General features: G+C 40.5%; 1 protein-coding gene across 1 annotated transcript in view; it reads left to right on the top strand.

Moving 5' to 3' along the window:
- Positions 1-210: 210 nt before the first annotated feature.
- Positions 211-11,933, top strand: part of fbxl19 (F-box and leucine rich repeat protein 19) — a 28,529-nt gene continuing 16,806 nt past the window's right edge. Inside the window, exons 1-2 of the mRNA XM_084744397.1 lie at positions 211-988; positions 10,807-11,007. Of these exons, the coding sequence (XP_084600523.1) occupies positions 10,822-11,007 (186 nt within the window). The 5' untranslated portion in view covers positions 211-988; positions 10,807-10,821. The remainder of the gene's footprint in view (positions 989-10,806; positions 11,008-11,933) is intronic.

The raw sequence follows: 11,933 nt of genomic DNA on the forward strand, positions 1-11,933 counted from the left end.
TAATTACTTAATTAATTGCTAATAATATAATTCTGAACAAATTATTCACTTTTCAATTTTCTAAGCGAAAATGAGTCTTCAAAACAGTCTAAGAATCAACACTACAGGCTCCAAAATACCTTTCTGCAGCCGACGTAATGTGACGTCATTGCGCAGGGGAGGGGCGTGCATGTTTTCGCTGCCCATATTTTATTTACAACATTTATTTATATATTTTATTTTTTCTCTGAGGCAGGAGTGGAGAGAAGTGTGTGTCAGAGTGTGTGTGTCTCTGTGTGTGTGCATACGTGTGTGTGTGTAGTCACCTGTGTGATGTAATCAATGCGGGGGGTTAAACGTGTCACAGGCACCAGCGGACTCACAACACTGAAGCAGATCCCGCACAGCCCCGCAGCCCCGCAGCCCGCAGGCGGACACACAATAGAGGCGGAGAACAAAAGCCGCGCTGCTGATATCTGCTCTGTGTTACTGCGCTCGTCACAGGGCCTAGTTCCTGCGGAGGGTTATAACCGTGTGTCGGTTCAACCGTTGTGTGTTTTGAAGCCCCCCGGGGGAAAGAAGAGAGGAAGAAGAAGAAGAAGAGAAGAAGAAGAAGAAGAAGAAGAAGAAGAAGAAGAAGAAGAACACGCCGTAACGTGCGGAGCGGAGGGAGAGAGAGGTGCACTCACACAGGCAGAGAGAGAGAGAGAGAGAGAGAGAGGGAGAGAGAGGGGAGTGAATGGGCAGTGAGCAGCACTGCGCCCTTCACTTTATCGATATCGATCAGTTTGGTAATCGAGACATTTGGAGCCACCGTGAGGCTAGCCCGGGAGCTAACAGGAGCAGCTAACAGGATGGGACGGAGCTAACAGCTAACAGCTAGCAGCAGCAGCAGCCTGGCGGAGAAAGAAACAAGGAAGCGGACGCCTGGCTGAAGCTAACGTGGCTAACTGTTGGCTAATATTCTTTCTAATGAGCGAGCAGGGAGCATGCGACCTGATACGGAGAGGTGAGTCCGCTGCTGCCTCCTGTCAGACTGATCACATATGTTGGTATCGATAAACCTCCATCAGGTTTGTGTTCATGAAGCTCACAGAATGAAAGAGGAAGCAGAGCCTGTTAGCATGTTAGCATGTTAGCAGCTGTAACGTTACCGTGTCATAGTGTTTGGGGGTGGGGAGGGACAGTGTGTGTCACTTCTCGTATATGATCATTAAACTAACAGTACAGTTAACGTTTATAACTGTTCGCAGGCGTCAGCGTGTCAGTCTACTCTGAATTAATGTAGGTTACTGTGACGCGTTAGCTGTTAGCCGTTAGCATCAAGAGGTGCCAGATGCGCATCTTCATTATTCTGTTGCTAACGTGTGTTAGCTGTTTCATGCAGAGACACACTGAGTCTGTTCTCTGTCAGGAGCCCGAACACACGTACATTTAAATGTGTGTATAAAACATATAACTCGTGTCTGTCCTCTGCAACAGTTGGACACAGTGTCAGTGATGTGACACGAGAGACATGTTTCACAAAGATATGAGACATGTGGTGATAATATTTGACCATGTCAACACAGAATACGAATAACACACAAACACACACCAAGAGAGTGTTTCACCATTACAACTTAAAATAAAATATAGATTCAAATCATGTTAAATTATACACAATAAAAATCTAAATAATAAAATATAGATTTAGTAAAAACATAAAAGGAACTTAAATGTGACATGCCCATAAAATGGTTTGTGTAAATAATAGATTGTGTATCGGCAAGAATCTGGTGATGCAGTACAGATCATGACATGGGTTACAATTCAATTACTGTTTTTATCATAATAATAATAATAATAATAATAATAATTATTATTATTATTATTATCATTATTATTATCAGAGCCCTGCCGATGTGGGATTATTAAGACTGCTGCATTTCAGAGCGTAAAAGAATCTGGTGGTCCGATATGATGAAATTTTGAGCTGGAATAAAAATAGACCTTGTCTAGTTGGGGTGTGTGCTGTTAGAATTAGGACTCCACAGTTCATTGCAGTATTATTGAAATTGCATTATGACTTTTTTTTAACCATATCGTGCAGCTTTACATCTGTAAAGGCTGTTTTTTTTAAACAAATATATCTGTTGAAGAATGTCATACAGACTATTTTATTTAATATGTTGAATAATTATTTTCCAACCAGTTCTACAGAGGAACACCAAGAAAATAAACATCACTACTGTTCAGTATCAGTCACCTGCTGAATATTTTAATCCTGTCAGTTAGTGATGGGTGTAACTTCTGTTTATCCTGAGCATAGTTTTCTGTATTATGTTCTGTATCATATCTGTTAACATGGACACTGATACAGATTTATCTCTGATAGGCAAATATCGGCTGACCAACAGATGGGTTTGACTCTAATTGTGATACTGCAAGCAAAGTGATATTTTGCAATGTTCTAATCCAATTAGAGTAAAACTCGTAGTATACAGAACAAACCACCATAAGTATAAAATCGAAATTAAAGACGTTGACTTTTTACACAGTCAGAACAGTGAAGACAGATAACAACACTGCTGTTTAAACTCAAAATGAACCACTGATTCTGTGTTTTACAGTATCACTAAACATAAAATCACTGTACACAAGAGTATCAATATTTTCTCACATACATGGTAAACAACTAATAAATGCTAAAAGTCTAATCATAAAATGAATTTGGGCTTTAATGAAGCCCTTTGTTTAATAATTCTTTTCTCCCGCTCCAGTTTTGCTCAGGTGCTGCTCACACCATGAATCTGATGCCAAAGTGTCCATTGCAGTGACACACTGTGTTCAGTCCAAACGTGGCTGTTGCTGGATAACGGAGTTCACAAAGTACCTAAAAAACAAACAGAGAAGTTGTACAGGTGTACTTTCCCTGTAAAACTGACAGATAACTATAATTGGCACACAAAAAAGAAAGTGGAGAAGTAAAGATTTATTTTGGAAACAGGAGAGAGAGAGAGAGAGAGAGAGAGAGAGAGAGAGAGAGAGAGAGAGAGAGAGAGAGAGAGAGAGAATGTATGAATATGGACAGATGCGCTGACTTGATTTAAAACTTTATGATCATGAATCATAATGTTACTGGTAACTTTTGTGGTGTGGGTTTTTTCTTTTCCATCTTGAAGTCCGGTTTGTGTACTTTCAAACACTAAATTACTCCACACAGATTAATCATAACCATGGAGGAGAGACAGCAGAGAGAACGAGGTGGACCATGTGTGAGAAGTGCCAACTGATATTGAAAAATTTTGATGATTAATGTACAATTCTGTACTTTATATGCTGCAGACTAAAATATCTGTATCAGTAACAGACAGACCCTTTTCTGCTCCATGAAACCTCACTGTGCTGCATCATTGTAAGACATGATGAAGAGTCCAGACTCTCTCTCCTCTTCATCTCCAATCTTCAGTCTTTCTAAGAACTATACTCGACAGCATTCCAAAACATTTTTGCAACTTTTCTTGTAAAATTAAATTGGATGTTCATTATAAAACACTGACTATTAAATATTCATGAAATACTATTTTATATTTTCTCCAAAAGTCCTCCAGGTTACAGCCAGGCCTTATTATATTATTATATTCAGATGATGTACTGGAGGAAACACGATCTCGCGAGAGTTCGCAGGATCTTGTGGGACGTGATTTCACATGATCTCATGAGGAAATGGATGTAAACAAACCAGAGACGGACGCGGTGCAACAGTTTGCTGTGGTAAAACTTTGCGTTGATTAAAAACAGACGCAGAAGTTAAAGGCGTCTGGATGAGAAAATGTTTGAGGAGACGCATCAACACAGGTTGTTTATTCTTCAGTCAGAACAGGAAGTGAGATTTGAACTGTCTGCTGCTGGCTAACGTTAGCATGAAGAGCTACAAAGTTTACAGCTGTTCTGTGACACCGTCAGTGTCTCAGCTGTTCTGTGACACCGTCAGTGTCTCGGCTGTTCTGTGACACCGTCAGTGTCTCGGCTGTTCTGTCTCGTTGTGGACTGTCTGTCTTCCTGTACTTTGAATCTGACGTGACACAGACTTCGTGCAGGAATGTGTCTGAGTGTACGTTATGTTTGGGCGATTGGACGAATGTATCGTCTGTTGATGATGGGCTGAATCTATCGCCAAGTGCTTCTTTTTGTCTTGATTTTTATTGTGATGTTTGTCACTTTATTTTGCTAATGTAATAGTCTGCAGAGTGACGCCTCGGCTCTGCACGGCGCTCTCATCCAGCGGCGCAGTTACACACTCAGGTGACCATGAGTGATCTGAGCTGAGTGACGAGTGAGAGGAAAACAGAGTCAGACTCTAAACTCTTTACACGCGGTGATTTAAGGATTTATTTTGACAAAATCAGAGTTGATTATTGGTGGAAGGGTAGACAAACTAACAAAGATGGTTTTGGTGAGTTTATTAAGTTTTCTGAGGCATTAATAAGCCAGTTAAGCTTGTCTTAGTTTGGTAAAAGAGAGAAACTTGAATTCCATTTAAAATGGAAAATAAATGTGAGACCATGTCATTTCTAGACACTTTGTGAGTTTAGTTTGTCTACTAGACGTAGTGAAAACACACAGGATGCATCATATACTGAATTCGCCGTTTGCGCATGTCTCCCAGCTGAGACCTGAAAGGATGGGAGGAGGTCGGAGTGGGGACGAAGATATCGCCAATTGTTGATGAATGGGCTGATGTTGATTGTTTGGAAAATTTTAACTTATCGCCCAACTCTAGTAGCTGTGATCAGCACTTTTGTGGGTGTTACATTATGGTCAGTGTGTCTGCTGCACGCATGATGTAATCATCGTATGTATGTGAATACAGCGGCAGAGAATTATAACATAGTGCTGCACAGATGTATTATAGTGAAGTACTGCACAGATGTATTATAGTGAAGTACTGTAGTGCTGCACAGATGTATTATAGTGAAGTACTGTAGTGCTGCACAGATGTATTATAGTGAAGTACTGTAGTGCTGCACAGATGTATTATAGTGAAGTACTGTAGTGCTGCACAGATGTATTATAGTGAAGTACTGCACAGATGTATTATAGTGAAGTACTGCACAGATGTATTATAGTGAAGTACTGTAGTGCTGCACAGATGTATTATAGTGAAGTACTGCACAGATGTATTGTAGTGAAGTACTGTAGTGCTGCACAGATGTATTATAGTGAAGTACTGCACAGATGTATTATAGTGAAGTACTGTAGTGCTGCACAGATGTATTATAGTGAAGTACTGCACAGATGTATTATAGTGAAGTACTGTAGTGCTGCACAGATGTATTATAGTGAAGTACTGTAGTGCTGCACAGATGTATTATAGTGAAGTACTGCACAGATGTATTATAGTGAAGTACTGCACAGATGTATTATAGTGAAGTACTGTGGTGCTGCACAGATGTATTATAGTGAAGTACTGCACAGATGTATTATAGTGAAGTACTGTAGTGCTGCACAGATGTATTATAGTGAAGTACTGTAGTACTGCACAGATGTATTATAGTGAAGTACTGTAGTGCTGCACAGATGTATTATAGTGAAGTACTGTAGTACTGCACAGATGTATTATAGTGAAGTACTGTAGTGCTGCACAGATGTATTATAGTGAAGTACTGCACAGATGTATTATAGTGAAGTACTGTGGTGCTGCACAGATGTATTATAGTGAAGTACTGCACAGATGTATTATAGTGAAGTACTGTAGTGCTGCACAGATGTATTATAGTGAAGTACTGCACAGATGTATTATAGTGAAGTACTGTAGTGCTGCACAGATGTATTATAGTGAAGTACTGCACAGATGTATTATAGTGAAGTACTGTAGTGCTGCACAGATGTATTATAGTGAAGTACTGTAGTGCTGCACAGATGTATTATAGTGAAGTACTGTAGTGCTGCACAGATGTATTATAGTGAAGTACTGTAGTGCTGCACAGATGTATTATAGTGAAGTACTGTAGTGCTGCACAGATGTATTATAGTGAAGTACTGCACAGATGTATTATAGTGAAGTACTGCACAGATGTATTATAGTGAAGTACTGTAGTGCTGCACAGATGTATTATAGTGAAGTACTGCACAGATGTATTGTAGTGAAGTACTGTAGTGCTGCACAGATGTATTATAGTGAAGTACTGCACAGATGTATTATAGTGAAGTACTGTAGTGCTGCACAGATGTATTATAGTGAAGTACTGCACAGATGTATTATAGTGAAGTACTGTAGTGCTGCACAGATGTATTATAGTGAAGTACTGTAGTGCTGCACAGATGTATTATAGTGAAGTACTGCACAGATGTATTATAGTGAAGTACTGCACAGATGTATTATAGTGAAGTACTGTGGTGCTGCACAGATGTATTATAGTGAAGTACTGCACAGATGTATTATAGTGAAGTACTGTAGTGCTGCACAGATGTATTATAGTGAAGTACTGTAGTACTGCACAGATGTATTATAGTGAAGTACTGTAGTGCTGCACAGATGTATTATAGTGAAGTACTGTAGTACTGCACAGATGTATTATAGTGAAGTACTGTAGTGCTGCACAGATGTATTATAGTGAAGTACTGCACAGATGTATTATAGTGAAGTACTGTGGTGCTGCACAGATGTATTATAGTGAAGTACTGCACAGATGTATTATAGTGAAGTACTGTAGTGCTGCACAGATGTATTATAGTGAAGTACTGCACAGATGTATTATAGTGAAGTACTGTAGTGCTGCACAGATGTATTATAGTGAAGTACTGTAGTGCTGCACAGATGTATTATAGTGAAGTACTGCACAGATGTATTATAGTGAAGTACTGTAGTGCTGCACAGATGTATTATAGTGAAGTACTGTGGTGCTGCACAGATGTATTATAGTGAAGTACTGTAGTGCTGCACAGATGTATTATAGTGAAGTACTGTGGTGCTGCAGAGATGTATTATAGTGAAGTACTGCACAGATGTATTATAGTGAAGTACTGTAGTGCTGCACAGATGTATTATAGTGAAGTACTGTAGTGCTGCACAGATGTATTATAGTGAAGTACTGCACAGATGTATTATAGTGAAGTACTGTAGTGCTGCACAGATGTATTATAGTGAAGTACTGCACAGATGTATTATAGTGAAGTACTGTAGTGCTGCACAGATGTATTATAGTGAAGTACTGTGGTGCTGCAGAGATGTATTATAGTGAAGTACTGCACAGATGTATTATAGTGAAGTACTGTAGTGCTGCACAGATGTATTATAGTGAAGTGCTGCACAGATGCTCACAGTAAATACTTACCAGCATCAACCAAAATTAGCAACACTCTGTCATACGCAGCAGCCATCATGGATTTGTTTTGCATGAAAACTTTGTTATCACAGTGGACATGATGTCATATCAAACTGTTGGGAGGTTTTCAGAATAAAAGTTGGTGAAATGATTTCAGTGTGTTTATCAGCACTTTTTGAACATTTCTGCACATTTTAACAAAACTGCAATAATTCTGATACTGAACTGGTCACTGTAATCGTGATATGAAACAGTTGTACTATTTCATCTCTACCTGAAACAGGACTCTGCTGGGCAGTAGCAGTAGCAGTAGCAGTAGCAGTAGCAGTAGTAGGGCCGTCCCAAACGATTATTTTTTCCCAATTAATCTATCGACTATCTTTACGGTTGACCGAGAGCTTTCCGGAGCAGCAGCGGAGTAGACATATAAATAGATGTCACGTGTTACTGTTTATGGTACATAAAGCAGCGGAACCAGTAACGTTACCTACAAGCACCAACACAATGTGACTGGAGTGAAATAGGTCCGCTAACGTTAGCTACATAATGCTCAAAGCTGAAACACAACACTGTGTACCTTTGACTGCAACCTGCTGCTTCGAGAAATGAAACGTAACGATGCACGTTAAGTCACACAGAACAGCAACTTCAGTAAAACCGGGTCATATTAGTTAGTAAGTTAGACGGACTTACGATCCTCCAGCTTTTTGCTTCCTGTCGTCTTCCAGCAGCACACCTGGGTGACGTCGCTTCAGGTGTTCATTGATCGCTGATGTGCTGCTGTGATACGCCAACTTGGCTTTACAAAGGCTACAGACGACCAACTCGTTTGACTTTTCTTTGAAATATGTCCTTACTTTGGACTTTCTTGTCCGCTTTTTGAGCTGCTTCGTGGCGCCGCTCTCCTCTTCCCCGCCTGGAACGCTGGAATCCGGAGCCTCCGCCATCTCTGCTGTTCTCCTTTCTTTTCTGCTGGGCGCGCTTGTTTACAACTGACGGTCTGCACGTGTCGAGCAGGTCGTACAAAGTTCAGGTATCAGAATCAGTAAGGTTGTTCTTGGCAAGTAATTTACTTTTTGATTGCCTTTTTTTAAAACATAATTTTTTTATTTAGGCTGGTCTGAAAGTGACTGAGTGAGTGAGGGACTGGGGCGCCCATGTGACAGAGTAATCTGACACATCCTACTTACAACCTTATTTTCATTTTCTAGATCAAAAAAACGCTAAACCACACTAAATTTACTGGATGCCACCTGTTCTGCTTTGCTGATAACATCCTGCGGCTGCTGTTGGTTAACAACAGAACATCTTAGATACACGTGTTCCAACAGTGTCGCTTCACAGTAAAAGAGTTCAGGACCTGTTTCTCATGGAAAATGTGTTTGTGCAGGTAAACATCAGTTGTTGTACCTGCAGTCCTTTGATAGAGACGAACAGCTGAAACACAGACTGATGTGATTCAGTTAGTGACAATGATCATTTTTGCATCACGATATTAATTTTTACTGAAAACTACGGCTGGACTGATATTTTATTGTAATGTAATATGAGACTAGATATCGTGATAGAAATTGGATATCGTTATATGTTGATACGTCAGAAGTGTTGTCTTTGTCTGCATTTCAGTTAAGTGATGTCATTTTGAAAATTTACCAGACTGTTCCAGCTGATCTGTTATTTTCCTTTACTCACTTACGCATTATATCCACATTACTGATGATTATTTATAAAATAATCTCACATTTTGTGAAAGCACCAATAGGGTTGGGCAATTGGACGACTGTATCGTCTATTGACGATGGACTGAATCCATCGCCGTTTGCTTTCTTTGCCCGATTTTTAGGGCAATATTTGTTTGCTAACGTAACGGTCTGCAGAGCGACAGCCTCTGCACGGCGCTCTCATCCAGCGGCTCAGTTCACGCCCACTCAGCCGACCATGAGTGATCTGAGCTGAGTGACGAGTGCAAACAGCCTGCAGAGTCCGACTCTTTAAACTCTTTCCACGCGGTAAACTCAGGATTTATTTTGACCAAACCACAGCTGGTGATTGTTGGAAGAGTGGACAGACTAACAAAGATGGTTTTGGTGAGTTATACATGTTTTTCTGTCGAGTTTAAATGAAGTGTGTTTTCCGAGGTGTTAAAGAGCCAATTACGTTTGTATTAGTTCAGTAAAAGAGAGAAACTTGAACTCAGAAGGTGAACGGTTGTATTTCTCTGTTTAAAATGGAAAATACGTGTGAAAACGTACTTTGTAGACACTTTGAGTTTGTTTTGTCCAATGGGACGCAGTGAACGTACGCAGTAACAGTTAATTCGCCGCTTGCGCACATCTCCCACCTGAGACCCGAGAGGATGGGAGGAGGTGGGTGGGGGGGGCGATGGCATTGCCAATCGCTGATGGATGGACTGACATTGATCGTTTGGAAATTTTAGCATATCGCCCGACTCTAAGCATCAATAGTCATCCCTGTAATATTGTTGCAATATAATACAACAAACTTATTTATCCTGTCAGCAAGGAGTACACAACAAATCATCAGTCACAGCTACACGATCAATAATTATCGATATTGACCGATATGAAACTTCACCATCGTGATAGGTTTTTTGACCATATCGCCCAGGCCTACTGAAAACAAAAAACTTCATTCTAATGATCTGAGACACATTTCCTTTTTCTGAAAGGTTCTGCTTCTCTGTGATTTGGCCATATTATGATTTTGATAATATTGCGATAATAGTGCAGCTCTAATTTAACGTGGAAAGGTTGGAGGTGCACAGAGATGCTATTATCTGTTCAGTCAAAGAAATGATCCGTCTCTGTTCAGATAGAAGATCAGAAGTGGGCATAGTTTCTACCTGAAGTTGCGTTAAGTTGGACAAATTATTTATTTTCTAACCTAATATTGATTGGCAATGCAACAGTTGTACCTTCAAACCATCAAGTACAGTATAAGGGTGCAGAAATATATTTCGTAATTCATTATATGCCAACATTAGATCGACTCTAACAGCTGAGCGAAGCTGGAAATCTCCATATTTGAGAGTCTAAAAACATTTTTTTAGTCTTTGGAAGGAAAATTAGTTCAACATTTCATTGATAATTAAATAGCCTATTTTATTTTATGTATTATTTGTCTTACTGCTTGAAGGGTTGGGCAACTGAGTTGCCAGGTTTACTCGACCCGGGACAGTCGCTGGAAACTGAAGTGGAACCCTGGAACCACAGAGATTCAGTTAGAAGTTCCAAAAGTACTGAGAGCTGCTATTAGCCATGCTAATTTTAGCGATGCTAACTTTGATGTGAAGACAGTGTCAGACTGCTGTTTTTGTTTTGGTTTAATGAGGAGCATTTTGAGGTTCTCTATCAGAGCACCACAGAGGGAACGGTTCCTTTTCTTTCACGTCTCTAGTTTGATTGAAACAACCTGATGTGAGTTCATGTTTTTATTTCTTTATTTCTGTGACTCTCACATTTGCCTCACCATGTCTCGTGTCTCTGTGTGTCTGCAGCTGACTTGTTCGGGGATGTCGGGCAGTAAGGCACTGGGCGGGGGGGCTGGTGGGGGGGCGAGGCGCAGGCGGACGCGGTGCCGGCGCTGCCAGGCCTGCATGAGGACGGAGTGTGGAGAGTGTCACTTCTGTAAGGACATGAAGAAGTTCGGAGGGCCCGGGCGGATGAAGCAGTCCTGCCTCCTGAGACAGTGCACGGCGGTGAGACACGCACACACACGCACACACACACACACACACACACGCACACACACACACACGCACGCACACACACACGCACGCACGCACACGCGCGCACACACACACGCGCGCACACACACTTTTTTTCACACGTTTTTCTTTGTTTTTTAAGTTTCTTCTGATCAAACTTTGACACTTTATGGCATCGACTGAATTTTTAAAATGAATTCCTTCAGTTCTTATAATAATTGTGATACCTGAGGGGAAAAACTCCTGTTGTGGTTTATATTTTTTTAATTTTAAAGGGACAGTTCAACCCAAAATTCAAAGCATGTTCCTCCTCCTCCTCCTCCTCCTCCTCCTCCTCCTCCTCTTCCTCCTCCTCCTCCTCCTCTTCCTCTTCCTCCTCCTCCTCTTCCTCCTCCCTGTAGAAATGTTTATCCATCCAGATAGTTTGGTTTGAGCTGCAGAGTTTTCGAGGTGTCTGACTTCAGGAACTAGATGACTTTCAGCTTGTGGAGCTCAAAGAGACAAAAATAGATTTGAAAAAATCGAAACCGGTTGCTCTTTCCAGAAATTGTGGCCCTATGACTCAACATACTCCACAGACCTTGTGAACAGTTTTATGTAGGAACTACTTTCTTTCGTTAGGGTCGTGTCCATAGCAACAGTATGTTGTACACAGCAATGGTCTGTTCTTCATAGCAATCAAGTACATTTTAATTGATCAACCAAATTTGTAACAACCTATTAATTAATCATCAATTAATCATTATCATCCCTAGTCATTCCTGCAATTTTACAATATGAAAGTATTTGATCAAAGATATTGTGATATTTGATTTTGTTTCCCGTCCACCTCCACCCAGCAAACATGTCATCAGTCACAACCTGATCAATCTTTATCATAATTGAATTATTATCACCCAGGTCTGCTCACCATTTCC

Source organism: Lutjanus erythropterus, chromosome 19, assembly GCF_056507025.1.
Source record: "Lutjanus erythropterus isolate fLutEry1 chromosome 19, fLutEry1.hap2, whole genome shotgun sequence".
NCBI lineage: Eukaryota > Metazoa > Chordata > Actinopteri > Lutjaniformes > Lutjanidae > Lutjanus > Lutjanus erythropterus.